This window comes from Nyctibius grandis, chromosome 7 (genome assembly GCF_013368605.1).
Source record: "Nyctibius grandis isolate bNycGra1 chromosome 7, bNycGra1.pri, whole genome shotgun sequence".
Classification (NCBI taxonomy): Eukaryota; Metazoa; Chordata; class Aves; order Nyctibiiformes; family Nyctibiidae; genus Nyctibius; species Nyctibius grandis.
In genome coordinates, this window is record NC_090664.1 from 47,813,678 (window position 1) to 47,837,453 (window position 23,776).

General features: G+C 37.6%; 1 protein-coding gene across 7 annotated transcripts in view; it reads left to right on the plus strand.

Annotated features, from left to right (window-relative positions):
• The window catches only part of LARP4B (La ribonucleoprotein 4B), a 59,794-nt gene that overhangs the window by 29,117 nt on the left and 6,901 nt on the right, over positions 1–23,776 (plus strand). For 3 of the 7 annotated variants that reach the window (XM_068404515.1, XM_068404512.1, XM_068404514.1), the window contains exons 1-13: positions 2,884–4,571; positions 6,488–6,635; positions 6,829–6,990; positions 9,247–9,328; positions 10,216–10,352; positions 10,936–11,039; positions 12,836–12,946; positions 13,444–13,497; positions 13,852–14,061; positions 17,246–17,352; positions 17,872–18,126; positions 18,722–18,767; positions 21,520–21,684. In XM_068404515.1, the coding sequence (XP_068260616.1) occupies positions 2,910–4,571; positions 6,488–6,635; positions 6,829–6,990; positions 9,247–9,328; positions 10,216–10,352; positions 10,936–11,039; positions 12,836–12,946; positions 13,444–13,497; positions 13,852–14,061; positions 17,246–17,352; positions 17,872–18,126; positions 18,722–18,767; positions 21,520–21,684 (3,243 nt within the window). In that variant the 5' untranslated portion in view covers positions 2,884–2,909. The other 4 variants (XM_068404516.1, XM_068404519.1, XM_068404517.1 and 1 more) reach the window with 4 other exon arrangements.

Below are 23,776 nucleotides of genomic sequence, written 5' to 3' on the forward strand. Positions count from 1 at the left end.
GAGAGGAGGTCTGAGTGATGTAAGGTTATATAAAGCAAATGAGAACAACTCTGTTTAGAGAAGAAAAGATTGCTGGGTATTTTCAATTTTTTTATTGGGTTTTTATTTTTGAAGAAACATAACCACTTTTTTAGCAAGTAAAGGGACTTACAGTAGCAGAAGTCTTCCAGTATGTAAATAAATGTGTATAAAGATGTTCTAGCTGTCATAAGGCCAGAAAGAAGTCTGTTTTGCCTACAACAAAGAAAACTTACTCTGCGGACAAATTTTGGAAGAAGTAGCATTTAGTCAAACTACCTTTTAAATCAGTCCAAGTTTTTTTGTAAAAGAATACAGAAATTTTTTGGAGGTTAAGTATAATTAATCCTGTCACAGTACCACAAGATGACTAGATGATCTTGAGGCCCCTTCCAGTGCTGTAAATCACTGAGGGATTATGTATTCTTTTTTTCATGCAGATAACAAATTAAAAAAAAAGGCTTGGAACAGAATTAGCTTCTGATAACGTACAATGGCTGCTCAATGGAATACATGAGGTCTTATCTATCTTTAGCCTGTTTTTCCTAAAGAAGTAATCTCTGTGTAGGCTCAGCTCTGGGGGAAGGGAGGAGAAGGAGAAAATGATCCAAAATGTGTTTGATCTAATAGCTTCCACTAGTTTAGTCTTCAGATCAGATTAGAACATGTGAAGCCAGAATACATTTATCCTTGTTTATAAAGCAGGAGTTGTATTAAATATGAAGGCAAGCAGTTTTTTGGCACATGTGGGCATTGTGAAAGCTGTCATTTAAATATTTTAATGATTTGGATGAAGGAAACTCTTCAGGAAATTAAACAGTGGAAGTTCGTAAGACTTGGTAATACTTGTAAACAGAGTGTAATCTCATTAGGAGAACTATTTGGCTTGAATATTGCAGTGCATACGATGAAATACTGAAACATTGCTCAGCAACTGGGATTTGGACTTTGAGTGGCAGTGACATATGAACCCCTGCATGATTTTAACAGTGTGCTATTTTTGGCATCTGGGTGTTGGCTTGTCTCCTCAGTAGCAGTAGAAAGTCAGTTTAGTGTATAGAGGAAGGTGATTTGCAATGAGAAGACTCCATTGGCACTACTTATTAAACATGGGCTGCTGCTTCAGTAAAGAATTGAATAACAGCACAAATGAGGAGAAAACCAGCTTGTTGCAAAAATCTGTGGAAGAGGAAGCACCAGAGTCAAGGATAAGTAAAACTTTATCTTCAATTTTAGGAACTGTGGAAAGCCAGGATCTGCATACAGTGGGAAGGACGGTTAATGGGGCAGCTGCAATAGTTGGCATTGAGCGTGTTTGTAGCGATGATTGTGCAGCGTCACATTCTAAATCTGGGTTCTGGGATAGAAAAACAAAATATCCGTCATACAAAAGCATGGAGAATACTCCCCGTGAGAGCTCTAGGAGAACGTACGACAGACCTTTCAGCTTCTTTAATTCCTTTAGTCACCTCCTGAAGGTCTCTGGTACATATAGAAATCTGCAGAAAAGCGAAGAAAAGAAAGATAGGATTATTAAAAAAAGAGCACCTAAAAAATCTAATAGTAATGGTGAGCACATGAATAATATAGAAAATATTAATAATAATATTAAAAATGAAAATGTTAATAGTAATAGTAATAATGAAAATGTAGCTGCAGAAGAGCATTGCTTGTTTGATAATATTTCTACTTCACATGTACCAGACATCCTAGACAAAGGCTTACAGGGTGAAATTTCCTTAAATAGAAATTTTCAGGAGGATTATGCAGTTACATGTGACCATTCAAGGCAGAATGAAAGAGTAGTAAACGTTGAAGACAGCAAGAGTGACAGCCTACAAAAAGTTTCAAGTTCATATAGAGATATGTCTCCAACATTTTCCTATCTTGATGTAGACAGACAAAATACAAAAGATAGGGAGTTTTACAGTATTTGTGTTGTAGATGCTGAAGATCTGAAAGGGGATGAAGAGGTGCCAGCTACCATGCATGAAGAGACTGTGGCAGACCTAGATAACTCAGCTGTTACTGATGAAGGAATGTACAGCATGGCACGACCTCTAGACGCTGGGGAGGAATTTCCAATGCAGCAATCGGCACAAGTGGAAGCTAAGTTTAATTCAGAGAAAGAAGTGTTTGAGTATAAAAAAGAGGATAGGTCAAACATGCAGAAAAAGGAAACAAAGGAATATTGTAGCATAGACATCCAATCTTCTTATGATAACTTACTGGCTAACAGGTGTCAGGTGCATAGGTTAAATACTGACAATACAGTAACAGATGGCTTAAGAGTGAAAGTATACAGTGAGGTCATCCCTGAGAATCGACAAGAGGAGGTATATGCCTTAGGTAATGCTGTCAGTAGGAATGAATCACTCCGTAGAGGTTATGATTCTGTAAAATTTGTGGATGCTGCTGAAGAGGACCGATATAGCCCTAATTCAGAAAAAGTGAAACACAGTGATTGTATTTCCAGTGTATTGTTAAACACTGGAGTATGTAATTCAGGACAAACTGAGGGAAGTCATGAGTCTGAGATTGTACCATCTGGTTTAAGTAGGCATCCCTCAACTGTCATATGGGAAATAAATACTGAACAGGTGGCAGGGAACAAGAGGGGTAACTTTAAATTATCATTAGAGTTACATGAAGTGGACAATGATTCTTTTTTGGTGAGTCACCATGTAGAAAAACTTGCTGAAGAAGGCTACTTCCTAAAACCAGAAAGCGAAGTAAACTCAGATGTGGAAAAGAGAACATTTCAAAGAACGTATGGTGAGAGCCAAACGTTTGCACCTGACTCTAGCGAACATCACAGCGTTGCGGAAGAATCCTTAAAAGATAGAGAGAAACGCACAGGTACAGTTTTGCATGGCTGTGAAGCTTTGACTATGACTGAAATGCACGAAAACTTGGAAGAAAGTTCTGATTTTCAAACTCAAATTAAGGGTTGCACTGAAAACAAGACGTCAACTGAAGCTGCAAACTGCAGTGGCATGGAGGAAGATGTCTCTGTGAGTATCATTGAGCTAACAGGTGACATGCTTGAAGATGCTGGTAGTTTGAGCAGAACTCGATCATGGGTAAGTGATGCCACTTTGACATCTCATGAACTACATAACACAAGTACAGATGAAATGTTCCTAAAGGAAAACAGCCTAGAATCTCAGATTTCACAAGAGTCACCAGTGAATAAATGTAAAGTATGCAAATATTCCAATTCAGATAGCAAAAAGAGTGTCTCGTCTGTGGAACACGTGGATATGAATAAAATGGATGTGAACTGTAGACAAGATGAGCAGCAGGATAGATGTTCCTTCCACACAGTGGAAAATCAGTGCAACACAGGGACTGATTCAGCCAAAATAGCTGGGGGTGTAATAGAATCTGTAAAACAGACAACATTTGAAGTTCACCTAAACAAGACAATCGATAACAAGGCAGAAAATGTAAAACAGAATTTGGATGCTAACATTGTTGATTGTGATAAAAACATCTTAAATTGCAATAAAGGCTTGATTCACGATCAGAGTACTTACTCTAACTCTGCTGTACCTGTAGCTTTGGACAATTGTGTGTACAAGAGTGTAAAATTGATAGATGACACTAAAAATCTGGAAGAGGCCAGTAATCTCTTAGATAAAGCCCATAATTGTTTACCTTTATTGTGTCAAAATTCATATTGTCATGTGCATGATAAACCAGTGGAAGAATCTGAGTTATGTCACTGTGCCAGTCCAGAGCCAGAGGCTGGGAACACCCACGTTTTGGTTGGGCCTTATACTGAAGTACGACCAGAAGCTTGTGAAAAAAGTGTGTGTGATGTAAATGAATGTAATCTTCAGGACGGTGAAGTAAAACAGTGTGTCAGCATCCACTCAAAGGAGGAGAACCTCGCTGGTTTTAGTATGTCAGCTGGGAATCTAGAAGCTTTTACCACAGGGAATTTAAAGCAGTTAGAAGCTGAGACTACCGAACTGAAAAACACCAGTTACATATTAAATACTCAAGTGAATGACTTGACCACAAGTTGGGAACAGATGCAGTCAGATCACAAGATTTTCTCAAACAAAGAGCTTGGAGTTTTTGTTGACCCAAAGCAGGTAGACAAATATGCTGCTACTCCTTCCTATGAAATACACAGTGCCTCTCCTGGTGCCACAGGATTTCAGCCAGGCAGTGAGTGGAGTGTATTAGACCTGATGGAAGATGTAGCAGGTGACCAAGAGCACTCCTATGAACTGGACAGACAAAATCCCCAAGTTGAAATATGGTCACGTTTCATCAGTCTTCAGAGTGGCAATGCCGAGTGGACAAATCAGCTATTTTCTGACACCGTTACTGCTGGTAATGGTGAATATCTGATGGGCTTTTTATGGAATACAATTTCTAACAATACAGAGAAGAATGAAAGACTATGTCTAGTTAGTGAAAACTTCCAGAAGGAACCTGAAGATTTAACAGGTGCTTCATATGCAGTGGAAAGATACCCGTGTCAGCTGCTAGCACCAGGAAATGTTGGTACTTGGGGATGGCAAGATAAAGACAAATTTGTAAGTATTCTGCAGAAGTGATTTGATGGTAAAGTTTAAAGCAGAAGCTAGGAATTGGAATAAGCCAAGTCAAACTGTGGTTTCATTAGATAGTTAAATATATCATATGTTATTTTGTCCTGAAGCTGACCAGTCTCTTTCCTTTGCAAAACCAAATGCTATACAGAATGTAGTGGTTCAAAACGTTGCTGAATATTGATATTTTTTTTTTTGGTTCTGTTTACCTTGTGTGAAAGTTTAAATGCTGGGCAAAGTATCTTGATTGCAGATTCTCAACTCTAGATGAACTTGAGATGAACACTCCAGTGTGTGGAAGGGAAACTTGCTATGGACTGTTAATAGTGCTCTACCTTCATATAGGAAGAAATGTTTGTGGATTTCCTGAAATCTTAAAGCTCTTTCTTGGTAGCAATTAGCAAACCTTTTGCTGACTTCTGGAGATGATCTTCTGAAGTGCTGTAGAGAGGAGTGGCTGCAGGAGAAGCGTGGGGAGTGAGCTAGACTGGGTCTTGGCTAGCTGGGGTAAGAGAAAACAAAGCCGACCTGCAGCAGCTGCTGCTCCTCTTCCTTCCCTGCGGAGCAGAGCCAGCACTTGGTGTGGTTCTCCACACCGATGGCGTTACAGCAGCTGCTCTGAGCCTGCCCAGCAGTTGCAGTGTCGGCAGGGGATTGTGCTAGAGGCTAAGTTTGCTATCTCCTGGGGGAACTTTTTGTATTAAAAATGGAAACTGATGGAACTTGCTGTCACCTTTGAATCTTTACGATTCAAGTAGTTACGGTGAACACTTCCATTTTTTAAAAGTCTTTTCTATATCATTCAGTACATGTGTTTAAGTTGAAATTCCTTAGATCTTTTTACCTTCTGGATGTGTTTTCTGTGCACTATGATAATGACTATCTGAGTGCACATGTTTCAGAGTAATTAAAGCTTCATGGAGTTTTAAAGTGCCTGTCTTAATCGCTATAATGTTCCTAGCATCCTTAAATTCACAAAACAAATTTTAATAAGCTTTTTTATTATGTGTTATTGTGAGCCATACTCCTTCCCAGTATAATCATATTAAAACACACCAAAGATATTCTGGGTATGGAATAACTTAAGACATTTTACTCAAACATTAGCAAAACAAGAGAAAACTGTCTCGCTACCGTCAAAAAAGTATTGTAGATGTTGACACTGCAGAGAGCAATCTCTCTGAAGCACAAATATAACCATTATATTTATATTTCGGTTATTTTATAACCATGTATGACCATTAAATGTGTCCATGTCCAATCCAGGTTAAAGGAGAATGGCCAAAGATGATTTAACTGGATCTGGTAATTCATTCTTTTTGTCCAGACTAGGGGAAAACTAACCTAATTTTTTGTTAGTGCTCTGTTTTTTTCTCTTAAGTAATGACAGAAGTTGCCATGCACATCTCATTGGTTTGAATTTTCCATAATGCTTCCTTAAAACTGTTACATTTTTATGTAAGTCAAAAAAAAACACCCTGTGCTTTTGTATTTTCTTAACTTTTTAATGTTATTTTGCAGCAACAGATACAATAACAATATAATTAACATTGCGTTAACATGTATATTGGAGAATTGCCTGAAGTCTAGGGCAAGTATGGGTTGAGTTAGTCTGTCAAAGGTGAAGAATGAAATGTTTGTTGTAGTTTGCTCTGCTTGGCTAGCCTTTTCTGGTGATCCTTAATCAGGGAAATGAATTCTGTGCTGCACAGTTCAGTTGTTTTTGTACCTGAAATGATTATGGGATGGCAATTCAGTTAATATATTCGAATGTGAAAAAACCTTGACAATACAGTCTTGAGTTGTACATCTGATACTGTTATTTGAAACCGTACATACGTACACACAGATGCGTGCTGTGTATCCACAAAGTGCATAATCAAAGACATTTCTTTTTGTAGGAGTCAACCAAGGTTTCTGAGTTAAATCCTAATGCAAAGGTGTGGGGAAATCATATGTTACAGTTGGAAGCAAGTGGTGCCACTGATGGTAGCGTGAGCAAAACGTGGGAAGAAATACCTGACCAACCTCCAGATTCTTGTAAAGAAGGTATGAGTAAGAATTTCTATCTGTTGCTTGAGCAAAAGGTAAAATTCAGTGCAGAACTTTCTCAGTTTTAATTTCCTGTTGAAAAAAATAAATGCAACTATGGAAGTAGCTTTACTTCAGGTTTAGTTTTAACTGTAATATTACTGCGACTAGAAGGAATGCTTTTTGAGTGTGTTTGTCATCTCTGCTGCAGGACTGGATGCCAATGGTGATGGCAACAAAAAGCATCAGAATGCGGTGCTGACAGAGCTGCAGGAGCCATCACCAGCTGTTTTGGTGTCAGACCAGACAGATATGAACCCTTTGGCTCTTGATCATTCTGAGTATGAGTCTATGCATGAAACCACTCAGACAGGTAAGAGAAAGCTGACATTTGCTTGGACTTGGTTTAAAAAAAAAAAAAAAAAATCAATCATATTTTGGGTTGAACAGTGAGCATCAGTTAAAAAATTTTTTTAAAAAAAAAAAAACAAAACCCAAAAAAACCAACAAACTCCAAAAAAACTATACTACATTTGTTGTTCAATACATGCATTCTGTAAACAGACCCCAGAAAATCCTGTCTCTTTTGTTGTCAGGCTTAGACATATTTGGAAACCAGTCTGCTCCTGTTTGAGTATAGGCCTTATGAGATACTGCACAGAATTCGTCATAAGTGGTGGATATAACTGAGTATTGTTTTCTGAAATGTTATTCTGAATGCAAGTCCCTAGTGTAGACGTTTACATTTAGATATCTACCTGTCTAAGCTGCATGTTTCTAGTTGGGTCAGGTACTGAGGTGAAGTTCACATGCCATTTTTGTCTCAACTACTAATGTTGCGTTGAAAGACAGGTCCTGTACTTAAAATGCTAAAATAAGCAACAATTTAGTCTTAACTTCTTTGCATTCTTTTTTAATGAACTCTCGTGACTTTTTTTTCAGTGCAACTGTTAGTAGCTGTAGTCTATACCAGATGGCATGTTTTAAGAAAGTTCTGGAAACTAGCATAGAGATTGAGCCATGCTTATATTTCACTGAAAGGGACAGAAGGTCTGCAAGATGCATGTAGAAATACTACTTGAAGTGAGATGAGCGATGGCAAAGAGAGGAAAATGTTCTGGGTGCTTCTTGAGATTCCTGAGAGGTCTGCTCCTTGTTAATTGTGCTTAGCTGATTTTATAACATGTATTTAAAATGGCCAGTATAGCATCCATAATAGCTGGAGATCAAGACAACTGGAATCACAGTTGTGGCATCATCCTCGCTTGTATTGAAAACTGAAAGTTCACTTTGACCCTTCTACTTAAGGATACTACTGGGGAATATTAGATAATAACTACCTCGCAAATAGAAAATTGTATTGATGGTGCCTAGCAATCTGGAGGGGAACAGTGTTTCTCAGCTTAGTGTTAGAACTTGTCAGCATATCCCTTACGTGCCCAAAATAGTTAACTTTTAACAAGGGTCCAGTAGTGTTGCAAAGCAGCTGAACAGCAGGTCGGGTCCATTCCACTTGATGAATAGTAACATAGGTGGTCACAGCTCTGAAATCTGATTTTACTTTTTTTTTAATTATTATTTTAAAAAACACATATAACTTTGGTCTTTGCTAGGTTTTGGGCAAGGAAGAAAGAGGAGATGGGGAAGGGAAATAGTGGTTAGTACATGATATGTGTATTTCTCAGGTGTTGGCATTGTCTACATCAGAATAGAACACGTGAAGGACAAAACGGTGGGAGGAAATTAGAAGTTGCTTTAGGAAGAAGAAAGGTTAAGGAGAGCTGAAGAAAAGGATGAAAGTTACTGAAGAAGGGAAGGGTATAGAGGGTAATAGTTGGTGTGAAATACTTTTTAAAAAAACTAATTTACATTTATGTAACATGTTACTAAATGTCTTGTAAATCTCTAAAAGCCACACTAAACTTCTGATCTTTAAACAGTTCTCCCACTGACACAATTAGTTTACCCTCAACCCACTGTAGTATATTGGGTCTAAACTAAAATGAACATGAAATTGGTGTTTTCCATTGGATAATTTTGAAACTTACTGGTATAAGAAAAAAACCTGATTTCTCCTTCTTAACCAAGAGATCGTTAATTGATCACGTCTGTTGTTGGTTGGATATCTGCTGATATTTCATAACTAAGTTTTTGAAACTCTCTTTTCCGAATTAGTGTGTTGGGAATTTAGAGTGAGGCCAGAAGTACAAAGTGCCTCCATTACATTGCTCACTTACTGTTGTATTAGTCAGCTGCATTAGTCAGGGTTTAGTCAGCTAGAAATTGGTTAGTTTGCTAAGACTGGAAGACAGGTACATGACCTAAATCAGTTCAGTATTTCCTTTGAGATGTGTTTGTAGCTGCTTTTCTAAAACTGCTTCAAATTTTTATGTATTTGGAGAACAGAATTTTAACAAGTGAAGTCAGATATGATTTTTCTTTTTCATCTTAAACAAGAAGTGTTCCCGTGTGATTTTGGTGGGTGGTGAACTAATACACAATGAACACTTATTGAATTTGAAAATTTTTTACTAGCTATACAGCCAGTAATAGACATGATGGCTTGATTAAAATGTCTGTTATGTAATATAGCAAAACTAAATTTAAACTTAAGTATTTTAATTATTAGGTGGAAACGAACAGTTGCAGCCAGAAGGTCAGGAAGACTTACGAGAATTACTGAAAAAAACACTGGAATTCTGCTTATCTAGGTATGTATATACCTAAATGTAGCAAATTGGAGGATAACTAACAAGATCCAGTACCTAACTAGGGATGTGTGTTAATATATTTCATAGCTATCACTTAAAACTCAGTGGCAAGGATGAGAATTTGAGGGAAGTAACGCACCAAGTTCAGCGTATCGTATTGATGTACCTCTTAAAGCTTATGCGGAACTGCTGGGCCTAAAACATAAACTAGCAAATATATTGTTTTGAAGTAAGAGTAGTTACAAGCAATTACAGATCAGGTGAATTTTTGACTGTTACTGGTTTTTTTTTTTTTCAAATTAAAACTGAGTAGCTTAAGCCATTTGGTAAGCTTTGTTTAAGCTAATAATTTTAAAATTTGCTTTTATACAAATTAGGATTTTTGTATATGCATCTGTAGATACCTTTATATTTTAAGTTAAGGATCAATTTAAAAAAGAAAAAAAAATAAATTAAGGGCTCTGAATCATACTCATTCTAGCATAGACTGATGCAAGATCATCAAAGCAGTGCTTGTGTCTAGATAAAAACATCCTAAACACATCTTAATAACTATAACAGTTCCTAATCTATCTACTCCTGCATAACCAGTTACAGTCAGTGGTCATTTGAAGTAATAAACTTCTAACAGCATTATGTGTTTGGGGAGGTAGTGTGCTGCCTGAACAGGAAGATGCCAATACTGTTGCATGAAGAAAAAAAGACATTTTTATGTTTTCTGGGAAGTGAAATATGGTAGGTGAATGGACTGGGGAGTTGGTGAAAATGCTGAAAACAAAATTTAGTGTAGGAATCTGCCTTCTGCTATGTGATGAGTTTTTCTCTCAAGTTTATTGGCAAAAGTTACATGTGACATTTGCCCATTTTTTTTTTTTCTATCCCAACAGAGAAAATCTTGCCAGTGACATGTACCTTATATCACAGATGGACAGTGATCAGTATGTGCCAATAATGACAGTAGCAAACCTTGATCATGTCAAGAAACTCAGTACTGACATGGATTTGATTGTTGAAGTGCTGAGATGTAAGTAAAAATCCCTCAGTGCTAGAGAGCATTTTGGTTATTGCTGTAGGAGTATTAATCTGGATTTTCTCTCTTCCTTTTTTTTATGTATTGCAATAAAATGGCATTCTTTCTCTGTAAAGCATTCAATAGAGCAAGCAGCTTCCAGTTTAGACCATCACAATTATAGAACTGCAGTTTTATCAAAGTTACTTTACATTTGAGGTATTGAGTAATGATCTGTATAGGTGAGAATAATGTGAGTATAAATTCTCAGAAGAGGCCCCTGGACGTTACCACTAAGGTAAGAATCAAAAAAGAACATGACTCAGTGTGTGCCATAGAAAAAAAAGCTAATGAATTGGGATTTTCTAGGCTGGAAGAGTAGGAAGAGTGTGGAGACTTTAAGGAATGTGTCTACTCAGTTTCATATATCTGAAAGTATCCTCAGTCATCTTCTGCTTGTTTGTTAATGGTCAAAAATATTTTTGAAGTTTAGCAGAAAAAGCTTTGCATTGCAAAACTATGTCCACAGCATCCTTCGGTCTGCAAAGCTATTATGACTGCTGACAGCTAAAATAGGTTTTTATTTTTTCTCTCGTAGCGTTGCCTTTAGTCCAAGTGGATGAGAAGGGAGAAAAAGTTAGGCCAAATCAGAATCGCTGTATTGTGATTTTACGTGAAGTACCTGAATCTACCCCCATTGAAGTAAGTATTTAATTGTTCAGTAAAGAATGCTTTTCCCTTAGGAAGTTAGGTTTCTTCCAGATTTCAATAAGCTTATCACATTTCTTACTACATTGTTAGTTAGTTTCTAACAATGTTTCGAAGTGTTAGTTTATTGCATGCGTTTGGATAATAAGTATATTTGATAGAAGTGTGTCGCTCATAGGAAGACTGTGGTAAAACCTGTAGCTCTGCAGAGGGCTGAAAAACTGACAATGTTCAGTAGAGATACCGTAATTTTCTTGGACTCTGGCTTATCCGTATGCACTTAGCACTCAGCTCCTTGGATAAATAGCAAACGAAGATAAGAGCCAGTAGGTCTTGGAATGGAAAATGCCACTGCTGCACCTTGAAGCTTGTTAGGGTAAAGTACTTAAAGCTTCGCAAACATTTCCATGATGCTGAGGGTAGAGGTGTCAACAAGTTGCTAAGGATCTTTGCTGGCTTGTGGAATGAGTGTGAGAGTGGAGAACTTGATTCTTTGAAAGATATTCAATGCAACTCTGATGTAGCTGGGACTATGACTAATGGAAAGACTAGAAAAAAATGTTTGGGACGTAGATTAAACAATCTGAATTTTCAAAAAGGAGGAGAAGGTACAGATTGTTGGTGATGGGAGATATTTTAATTTCCCCTCTATTTAATTTTGCAAGGAAGAATGAAAATTCTGAAATAGTTGCTGCTCTTGATAGTCTTCATACAAAAATAAAAAGTACTGAGATTAAAAAGTATAATAAAGTAGTAAGTGGTTTTAGTAAACAGGAGCATGAAACAAAATGCTAAAAGTAATTGGAGGGAAGAAGTTAAATAAGCTATGTACATAGGTTAAAAATACCAGCTGCTTTTAGCTTTCTAAATGAAATGTAAGCTTTCAAAGACTGCCTAGCTTTTAATATTATAGCTTTTTTTTTTGCTATCATCAGTTTTTCAGGTTGGATATATTAGCACTGGGTGGTCACTCTTAAATGCTTAACAACAAAATTCTGAGGAATCTTTATTTTCAAAAGAGCTGGTCTGAAGTGAAGTGCTTTATACATTATGTGTTTAAATTTGCCAGACTGGAAAATCTAGACTTAATCTGACAGGTGTAATAGGATACGTTTTCTGCCATAGCGTGGTCAGGCTTTGTTGAAGCAGCAAGGTTCCAAAATACTGTGAGGCCTCCCAAGTTGCATTGCTTTTTGATGCTGCTTGCCTCAACTCTGTGACAAAAATAAACAATATGCAAATGGATTAAAACAAATATAAAGTCCAAGGTGTGTTTTTTCTGTAGGAGTTAGCTGATTGTTTTTGAGGTAACGTAAACCCTGTTTCAAATATATTAATCTGTAGACACTTGAGTTAAAGTATATCTCCAGGTTTCTGCTGAAAGGATGGGGTTCTCCTATTCCGTGCAGTATGCACAGGTTTTCATGTGGCTCCGTGGTTTTGGGAGCAGGGGAGAAAGATATTTTTCTGCACTTGATGCCAAATTTAAGTGTGTCTCTATGGCCTAGATAGCTTATCTCCTCTGATTTAAAGGGAGCCGGCAACTTCTACTTGCAGTGTGGCCTTAGACAATGCTTGTTTGAATTCCTGCTAGCTAGTGGGGAGATTGGAGAGAGCTAGCACTACTGCAGGTATTCTGAAGTTCACTGCTGTTTTGTAAGCCCGAAAGTGCTTTTTATCTTTCTTACCTGGAGTTCCAGAGTTCTGCACTTTCAATTGATGTTTTCTTCTGTCTGTCCATTTTTCTCCCACCCTTTTCTCTCCCTTCTTACTGAAACCACTCTCCTTAGGAGGTTGAAGCACTTTTCAAAGGAGATAATTTGCCTAAGTTTATCAACTGTGAGTTTGCCTATAATGACAATTGGTTCATCACGTTTGAATCGGAAGCCGATGCACAACAGGTAACACTATATTCTTGAAGCATTTTAGAATATAACAGTAGACAAGTGTGGGAAGAGGGTGGATTGACGGCTCATAAACTGTATTACAAATGTGCAAAAATTTAAAAAAAAAAAAAAAAATACCCAAACCTTCTAAAAACAGTAACGCTTCCCTGTAGCTAATATCCAGTTACCAGTACTATTAAACATAACACTGTAAGAGGTTTATCTTGTTCGCATATCCTGGCTTCCTGGCCAAAGCTGTATTTTTTTGTACTAAGAACATTGGTATTTTGGATGACTCATTGAAATGCTTCAATCGTAAGAATTAAAATCTTGTTTTAATGCTACTGAAGCACTTCTGCAACGATAACTTAAATCTTGCCGACATATGAGGGTTTTCTATAGTCTTAACATTAGCAGACACTTCAAGAATTATTGTTAGGCTTAGCCTGTCAAAACTTAAGTTTCCTTTGTTTAAATTATATTTGACAAATTTTATAATTACTTTTTTAAAGGCTTACAGATACCTTAGAGAAGAAGTGAAAACTTTCCAAGGAAAACCGATTAAGGTAAATAGCTTTATAGGTTTTTTGGGGCACATGTGTGTATACGTTCTGGTTTTTGTGGGGCTCACTGTGTTTTCTAGTATAAATTTAAGTGGTCCAATCTCAGCAGCCATTTGACCTGGAGGTGGGTTTTGAAATGTAGCACGTGCCATTTTACTTCTCCTTTTCCTCCTTTCTGGCAGCGCTATATCCATCCCGGCATCAGGCCAGCAGGGAAGCATTCAGCTGTTCCTACCTTCCTTGAAGGAGAAAGCAGTGACTCACAAGTGACCAGTAAAAGTTTGAGAGCTGCTAGTTTGAACCATCCTGATTTAATTTGAAAGGCTGCTGTAATAAATAATCTTATCTCCTTTGCAGGCAAGGATAAAAGCAAAGGCAATAGCTATAAACACATTTTTGCCAAAGAATGGATATAGACCTCTGGATATGAACCTCTACACGCAGCAGCGTTACACAACATCCTTTTACTTACCTCCAGTATACAGTCCCCATCAGCAGTTTCCGTTGTACAGCTTAATTGGCCCACAGACCTGGTCAGCAGCGCACAGCTACCTTGACCCTTCATTGGTAAGTCTCTTGATTACCAACTTTGAAAAGAATGCAACTGTTTGATATTATTTTCTTACAACATCTTGAGGTGTAGGAAGCGTATGTGTCCTGAAAAGAGGAGCTTAAGATACTGATTCTTGAAAAACAGTTCTTCAAAATTCTTGCCATGGTGTACAAGACTAATTATTTGAAAATTGCACCTAGTCTCAGATTGCAATGGGATTCTCTTCGTAACATTTTAGCTTTTGAGGTAGTTCTTTACTAAAGATTATAATTAACCATTACTAAAAGAAATCTTTACTGTAGACTTCTTTAAGTAATGGTTAAAAGCCCCTTTAGGAATTAGATCTTCAGAATATGTACGTGAATACCAGAAAAAGCGATTCTGATATGTACTGAACAAACTTAATGGAATCGGATAAACAAGGGTAACTTAGTATCTTGATCTTCTAGCAGGAAAATAAGTTCTAGGTTAACATGCTGAATTACCCTATTCGGCGCGTTCTTAAAGCAAAATATTTTTCCGTGCAAAAGTAACATCTTCTTTGGCAATAAAAAATAAAATTACGTTTGCTAATTAAAAAATAATTCACTTTTAAATTGCTTATTTTTAAAACATTTTCTTAAAGGGGCTATCGGTAAGCCTTAGCGCTAGTGTGGTAGCAGTAAGTCCTTACATACTATAATGGGACATCTGCTGCATCCTGCAATGCTGCTTCCATCTTCTCCTCCATTGTGACAGTCCCATCAGAATTACCTTGGCCCCTTTTAGTCTGCCTTTGTTGTCCTACAAAAGCTAATATGATTATAGTTTTCTGTAATGACTGGGAGACTAAGGTTGTCCTGTGTGGAACCTCTTTCTCCCCTCTGTAAATGCCTCTTTGCTTGCGGCTAAAAGAAACTAAGGTAGCAATGCTCAGCGTTAGAAGCTTTTTAGTGGTTTTTTTTTGGCAGAGGGTTAAAGTGTCCTTGAACAAACTTGAGCAAACTTCCTGTGTACTGAACAGCAAGCTAATTAAAAAGTTGGTGTACTAAACACTTCACACACAGGGAAGGTAGCCAGAGCCCTTGCAGGGGAAGGCTTTTTAAGGGGAGTGAAGAATGCAGAGGAGACAAGGTAGCATAGTGAACGATGTTATTCCAGGAGAAAGCCACCTTATTTAAGCAGCAACGAATGTGATTCTTCCTCTAGATAAAGCAAGACTGACTATTGCACAGTCTTGCTATGGGATAGTGAAGTAGTTGAATAGCACTGGTGTAGAAGATGTAGATTAATTTGCCACAGGTTCAAGCGTAGCGTAGTGTGTATCTGCCTTATGTCATCCTGGAACTTGTATTCCGGAAAGCTTACTAGTCCTGGCCTTTGGGGGAAGAGAATACAAGCTTGGCAGCATTAAAGATCTCATACCTTTCTTAGTAAAAGCAGAGAATTAACTGGCAGAGCTTTGCCTCCCACTGTTTTGCAGCATATTGTTATTGGTTAGCTACATTTTGTGTACAGTAATGTAGTATGATGCTTCTTGGACTTTTTACAGGAACAGCTGTATTTGAATAGAAATTAGTTGTGAGGAGAACAGGGGCCACGAGGAACAATGACACAGGAAAAATTTTCATGAGACAGGGTTGCAGCTTGCATGTAGAGACTTGTGTGCAAATATAGCAGAAGTTTCTCTCCTCTTCTGCTTTGGCATAAACGCTAACAGTGCATTGGCTGATCTCTAATTTGGGATTAAATACACCCAGTAGTGTGGGCTTCATTCTGAAACTAGAGTATGGCAACACATGTCCTCAAAATTCTAAAACTACCTACTTCATCAAGTACTTAATAGTATTTGAAGAAAGATCTAGTTTGTTCTGCTTGTAATAAAAAAAAGAAGTGTACTTTTGATGAGCCAGATGACTTCTGTGGAGAAAGCAAATTGATGCTTTTGGTGTTATTGGAAAATGAAAATGACATTTTTTCCCTCCAAAAAGATCACCTATCCTTATAAAGAAAGAAGGGGTGAATATTGCTAGTGTCTCTTTAAGCAATGAGTTAAACTTGTTTTCCTTTAGTATGTTCAATGTCTTTTCATTATTCAGGTTCAGTAGTTGCTTACTAGCTTTGACTGAATTTTACAGCATTCAACTTGTAATTATTAAAGCAGAAAGCACTTCAAAGCAGTATTTTGATGAAACTTTGTTCCTAAAATAGCTTTATTAAACTCCTCATGGCCTATTTTTGGAGTCTGAGGTAGCATTTGCTGTCGCATGTGCTAGATTAGGCTAACAGTAGTTTGGCATGACAGCTTTGGTGTTAAGTTTTATTTTTCATTGATTAGTGTTTTGCTTTAACTTTGGCAAGAAAGATTAGACAACCTTAAAGATACCTTTATAGGAAACAGTCTAGTCTCAGCTGTTTCTCATAATTAAGTGTAGAAAGAGTGCTACATAGAGGTCTTACTGTTCTGCATTTTAGTTATTTTCAGGAGGAGAAGACAAGTGAGCATTTGCTGTTGCTAATAATAACATTTCCTAAATGAAACTCATTCATACATTAAAAAGAAAAAAGCATGCTAGTGAGGCTGGAGAATTAACTATGAACACGCTTCAAATTTTGAGATATCTTGTTAATACAAGACATTGATATGCATCCACCCCAAAAAGTCTTTTGCTAATGTTGCTTCTTTGGTCAACAAGACAGTAATTCACGTGTAGAATAATGTGGTAAAATGTGAAAAGAATCAGAGGTGCACTTAACATCCACTTACTCTCTAGGCTTTATTTAGGTGTCATGTGGAGGATAAATAGAATGAGGAACTAAAGAATTTTTTCTTTTTAGGGAGGAATTTACATATAAATTATAAGAAAAACAATTACAGGCTGTGTAGGGGGAGAGACTCTTTGACGAAGAAGTATCTCTGCCCTCTGAAGTTGTGCATAGCATGGTGTGAAATAGAAGGAGCATTACTTAACTTACAGCCAAGAATTTTTGGCTCGATGTTTTTTGGTCCTCTTAACAAATTATCAGAACTGGAATATGTGTAGTGACTGTCTTCTCAAAAAACAGCATTTTATGAGTTGGTTACAAGGCACTGGACAAATGCTCTATTGCTGTTTGAGCCAATCTTTTAAGTACTGCCCTGGATAGAATGACATAAAACACGAGGTTAAGAAACAGTACTCAGTTTGTTTGTAATTGAGCATGTGATATATTCTTCAGGTAACACCATTTCCAAGTACTGGATTTATCAATGGGTTCACATCTCCAACCTTCAAGCCTGCTGCTTCTCCACTGACTACCCTCAGACAATATCCTCCCAGGAACAGGCAAGTTCAACCATCTTTTAACAATATACATACTATTTTATTATCTGGCATGTGGGGTTTTAATCTGCTTATTTTAGTAACACCAGCTAACTTGAAAATACTTGTGAAATTGAACTTAGTGCAAGGTTAAGTGAGGCCAGAGGGCAGATGCTGCTGTTACTGTTAGTGGACGTACTGTTTCTAAATGTAAATGGACTATCTGAAAGCTGAGAACTTGTCTGTTCCATGATTTAGGGTATTTGGATGAAATATTCTGAATGATGGCATGTGATCAGCAGGATTATTCATATAGCATTTTCAGTTTCAAGTAGTTTTTAGTAAAGCCATCACTGAAAATAGACAGTGAAAAGGTTAATTTTGATAATTCGCATGACCTGTTAAAATTAATGTTTATCATTCTTATAAATGAAATATACAATAAAGGACTAAAGATCTTACTTCTTCTGAATTCTCTGTATAGTCTTGGGCCTCAGAAGATCTCTGATAGTACGTATGTTGAAATGACTTTTGAATTTGTAGGAATCCTAGCAAGTCTCATATACGACATACAATACCCAGTGCAGAAAGGGGACCTGGGCTTCTAGACAGTCCTACAATATTCAACTTTTCTGCTGATCGTTTAATCAATGGCGTCAGGAGTCCACAGACACGGCAGCCGGGACAAAACAGGACACGGATGCAGAATGCTACTACGAGTTATACCAAGAGGGAAGTAGGAACTGGACGGATGGAACAGACCAGTGTTGACTCATCTCCTGGATTAGGTAGAGGAAGGTGAGCATACTCTGTAGTTGTCCTCTGAGCAGCCTAGTATTGCTGCTTCTAAACTACTTTTAGTAAAGAGGTATGGTACTCGTACTGTTCTCATTACTATTTTAAACTGAGACTGTCTCTCCTCAAAGCTAAAATCTTAGAAAGTACTTCAGAGAAAGTGCTAAACATGGAACAAATGAAAATCATTTGTTTTCTTACCAAATGAAAATCATTAATGGCAACTGATGAACAATTTACAGCCATAAGATCTAATCTGTTATATATACACATAGGTATCAAAAAAAAAAAAAGACTAAAACGTTTACTTTGGATATTGAAAGGTTTTGTCTAAGCCTTATATGTCATCTGTACTGAGAGATGCTTTTAACACAGGAATTATTTGTAATCAGTGTATTCTCATGCTGACTTGTATAAGATCCGTACCTTTATTTTAATGAGAGCTTGCTAGAAAGTTTTCCCTGAAACATTTATTTTTAATAACCTGTCTGGAATGAAGATGGATGGAATAGCAATTTGAATTAATTTATTCTGTTTTCACCAACTGCCTTCCGTTCATTTATAGGCAAGGTTCTGATAATTGCTTTCTTTCCCTTAGGAAAAACTCATACGGCTACCGAAAGAAAAGGGAGGACAAGTTTACAGTGAGTGTTTATGATCATATTCATCTATAATAAAAGTAGGGTAACAAGACAATAGTATGGATATTATGTGGAGTAGCAGGTAAGATAAGTTATTGCACAAGCAATTGTGTGTCACAGTTGACTGAAGACAGCAGCTTATGAGAGTCACATGAGTTCACTGCATTTGGGTATCAGAGAAGATTGTCCATTAATGCACAAGTCAGGAAAAAGTTAAAATTACTTTTTTATAGTAGCAAAAAATTTCCATCATACTGTTACTTTTTCAGCATGCCAGTGTTCACATTCAGGGAGAGATAAATACCTAAGCTAAAGTTCAAAACACTTTATTATTGTTCATGTAGATGTTGAAGAACGTTTTATAGATCCAAGTGTCATAATGTATAGCTAGAATGTTAGTTATTAAGTGGTTAGTTCTGTTTCTTAATTGCCTCTCCAAGTACCACTTGGTAAGGGTATACTGACATGGTTGAAATATTACGGGTTTGGTAAACTTGAATTCAAGGTCAATACCTTAATAGCCTTGATACTTGAAAAGGCTGGACTAGAAGAAAAAAAATGTGTAGAAGAAAAAAACTTAATTTTTTGGTAAGACTTAAGGTTCGATTTGATAAAACCAGATACTTCTCTGCAATTAATTTTTGCCACACATGGCCTATTCAGGAAGATGAACTGGATTATTTCCTTATTTGTGTTACAATTGCAAAGTAACCCACTGTATGAGCCGTGACACTTACTTAAAGGTCTGGAATCATTGCATTTGTGTATTTGTGGCTTCTGCTGTTGAGCAGCCTTAGGGGACTTGGATAAAGGATCATCAAGGTTTGGAAAGCATAAAACAAGAAGTGGTTCCTTCCCTTTGTTTGCTTTTAGTTCTTGTCAAACTTCTCAAAGCTCAGTGAGATCAGATTACATGTGGGATTCTCAATACTTCTTTCTTTTGCCCTTCCAAAGCTGCTTGAATTTTTAGATTGTTGTTTTCCTATCAACATTTTTTCTGTCTTTGAAAGAGCAAGGAAGTGGTACAGGTTAGGTGTAGAAGTGAGTGGCTGGAATGAAAGGATTACCTTGGACGCTCTTACTGAGCAGAGAGGCTCTTCTGACTCAGCTGACTTTAAAGGTTATTTTAACTTTGAATCTAAAACTGGTAGATGTGACTTCTTTGGAGACCCACCATTCCCTTCTCTCAGCAACAGGCTTTAATTGTAGCCTGTGCAGCCAGGTTCCTTCTCATCTCTTCTGGCCCACGAATCTTTAGTCTGTACTGTCCAATGATGCAACTTGAACAGAGGTGAAAGCTGCTGCACACCTACAACTGCGCACACTGGGAAGGAGTGTACTCTGAAGTGAACGATTAAAATTTGACTCCTTTAGACTGTGGAAATAATTGAATCCAGGATCATATTTCTTGTGTGATGCTGTAGTGATTAGATAGCGTACATAGGACATCACTACAACAGTTGTATTTGAATGGAGTGATGATTCTTTTGGTATTTTTTTTTTAAGGAAAAATTATAGAGAGTATGCATGCTTGCATGAGAGAGAGCATGAACCTTTTTGATCAGATTGTATCTGAGGCTATAGACATAAGCCTATCACTCAATTTGTCGTAACAAGTTGACTTGAGAAATGTTATGCAGTTGGCAGCTTTAAATCCATTTAAGTCCTCCCTGGTATCACTAATTTAAGATGTTAATGCTACTTGTGTCTTAATATGTTGGGGTTTTTTAGGACTTGCCTGTATAATTTAAAATGTTTTTAACAAATATAAAAGCATTATCTATTGCAGGGCTTCAGTCGCATTTAAGAAAACTAAGTGCTGTGATTTGAAGAACTTTTTTAAAAAAAAAAAATATTCCTGTTGCAGTTTGAGCTGGATAAGTGTAGTCTCTCTCCGTGACCCTTTTGACAGGTCATCTGACTTCTATTTTTGGAAGTTTGTGGCCTCCATTGCTGTAGCACTCTTAAACTGTGTTCTGGGGGGCAATGCTGGGTCAGTAGCAGGCCTAGGAGTTGCAGTTGTTCTTGCCTCTGTGTTTATTCTTTCCCTGCTTCCCTCTCAACACACACTTCTTTTGACATAAACTATAGTTTGTGAAAAGACCTTGAGGGTAGTTTTGTGTTGCTTTTCATGATGGCTATAGACCCATAAATATTTTCCTTTGCAAAACAGAAATAGCCTCAAAGACTGCTTTGCATTTGGTATTCTGCAGCAGAGATCATCTTGGCACAGGCCTGAGCACAGTCATGAAACAGTTACTTCTTTGTTTACATGATGTAGATGAAGTTAATGGGTAACTTCAGTTACAGCATATTACAGAAGGAATTCTTGTTGACTTCTGTCTTTCATTTAGAATGTCACCAACTGCGCATAAATGGACTTTATATTTTCACTATGTCATGGTATCTAAACCAGTCTCTTTTCCTTTGTATGTCAGTGTAAGTGTCCATCCTGAAGGAAGGGTCAGCAAGGGGACTTTTCTTACTATACCAGTATCACTAAAGCTTATGCATATGAAGTTTTTAAGGATGGTTATGCCATCCCGTGTAAATAACAGTTAAATATTTTAAGGGCAACAGTGGAAAAACAAAGCATCTATTCCTTCGTACTGTGTGGTTTTTTTGGGAGGCGGGATGGGGGAGGCCTCTCTAGGGCTTCACAGATATAAATCAAATGCAAAATACAGTTTAGAATCCCATGTCTGTCTTTCCTGTCATCCAGTGCAGTAACCTCAACATGTTATTTCTATTCCAGAGAGGCCAAACACAGTCTCCACCACCCCCAAAACCTCCATCTCCTAGCTTTGAATTGGGTTTATCTAGCTTTCCTCCATTACCCGGGGCTGCTGGCAATTTAAAGACTGAAGACCTTTTTGAAAACAGACTGTCCAGTGTGGTAATAGGAACATCAAAAGAAAGAGTGAGTAGCCAGTGTTCATTTTTGTTTGCAAAAGAATTGCATACCTCCTGTTTTCAGATTTGGTGGCTTATACGTAGAAAACACTTGCGGTTTTACATGTGTCATAAGAAAAGCATTTTAAAAAACAGCTGTCAAACGATGTGCTGCTGCCGCCTTCACTTGTATCTTAGAATTTGTTGGGTATTCTCTTTGAAATAGTGTGAAATATGGGCACCAGTATATGTAGATGTTAATAGCAGAGATTAGAAAATATGCTCTCTGCTGTTCATAATTGCTTCAGGCTTTTTGGTAGACTCAGGTGAAAAATATGTGATAAATTTTCCTCCTGTTTGAAAGTCAGACTTCTGAGTTGTTTATAAAACACTTTAAAGTGACAAAGACAGACTTTTAAGACTGAAATATAAAGAAGCTGTGCCTACATAATCTCAGTACACTAGGCATCATCGCTAGAACAAGAACTGTTACCAAAACCAGCTGGATCTCAGCGCTGTCTTGTCATATTGCTTGGAAAGATAAAAATATACCAGAATGACTTGGCAACCACTGCTTTCGAGATGTAGTAGAGATGCAGTTGAAAATTAATGTTCAGTAGCTGTTCATAGATTTCATTCTTAGAGCTGTCTCTACCATGCCATCTGTGAGTGACAGTATGTTCTCCTCCATCAAGCCTCATATAACCCTGTGCACTATGGAACGGTCTAGGCTATGGAAGCCTGGATTGGCTTTTTTGCTAGCTCTGCTGTTAACTTGTGTTCTTCTAGCTGTAGTACAACTGAAGAAGTTAACCTCTTAATATAGCAGTGTAAAGCAATCCGATGAAACACCAAAATCTATCTCTTGTGTCTCATCTCTAAAACCAGTCTATTGCAGAAGTGTTTCCATTGGTGCCCACATATCAGGGGTGGGTAGGGAGGGTATTTGTTGGTAAAGGGGAGAGGAAGTGGCAGAGCAGCCTGCACCCGAAGCAGTGGTTGCGCAGACAAGCCATCTATTCTGTCTGCTGCAAGCGGTAATAGGGACAACTACATTCCAGGGTTCATTTAGGGTGAATGTGCAAGTCAGTGCCATGGTAAGAGCAGTGTTTAACTTACTGTCAGACAATACTCCAGACTGTCGTCTGTTCTTGGCCAAGATCTCTATCTATTTTTGAAGTATTTTACCTCTGTTATTTCTAAAGTGTTTTTTGACTATCGTATTTCAGGTTTTAAATATAATTCCAGCACTTGCTATTGACACTGCAGCTGAAAACCCATTGCTTTTCCCATTAGGAGTCTAGTACTGCTTTGCACTGTACTTGTAAAGAACTTACACCTCTGCCCTGTAGAGGCAGTCTAAATATTAGTCGGGCACTGGGGTTTTATGGTAGTGCAATGCACTGTCACAGTAAAAACTACCTTTGATTCCTCAATTTCTTTTTCTGGCTTGCTTGAGTTGGTCTGTACCATTGTATGGAAGAAAGGGATTGCGCTGTCTTTCCTTGTTGGTGTTAATAAGGAATAAGGTAACAGCAACTGGCTCCAAAGAGCGATTGTGTTCTCCTACAAAGATGTTTGAGTTAACGTTAGAGTCTTGCCAATGTATACAGGCTGCTTTTCACCTTGATCTCAACATGTTTTCATGTCACCTGACGTAGAGTTATGAAGTGCTGAAGTAGAGTTACGCAGTGCTACTCTTGTTTTATAGATGGGTAAGTCCAGTGTACAGAAGCTGAATGAACTTAGGTTGTGTAATTTCCAACAGTTGTTATCCAAGCATCGTATCTTTATGCTATTTGCTTTATGGTGCTCTTCTAGATGTAACTCTGGGGAATGACAGGTGTTAATCATCCCACATTTTCTAACTAGGAAATTGCAGTGCTGTCAGATGAAGGGCGGAGTGTTTTGGCCTAGGAACAGCACTTGCACATCTGCTTGACTTGAAGCTATTCACAGTTAACCATGTACCTACAAGTTTTGATGAACCTGGGCCAGAATGCTCAGCAACTTGCAATTTCAAGCATTTGCGCACACTTACAGCGAGTAAAACTATAGAAGCTGTTCTTTTCTTTCGAAACATCTAGCTTTTATGGTTTTACTTCAAGTAAAACTAGGCT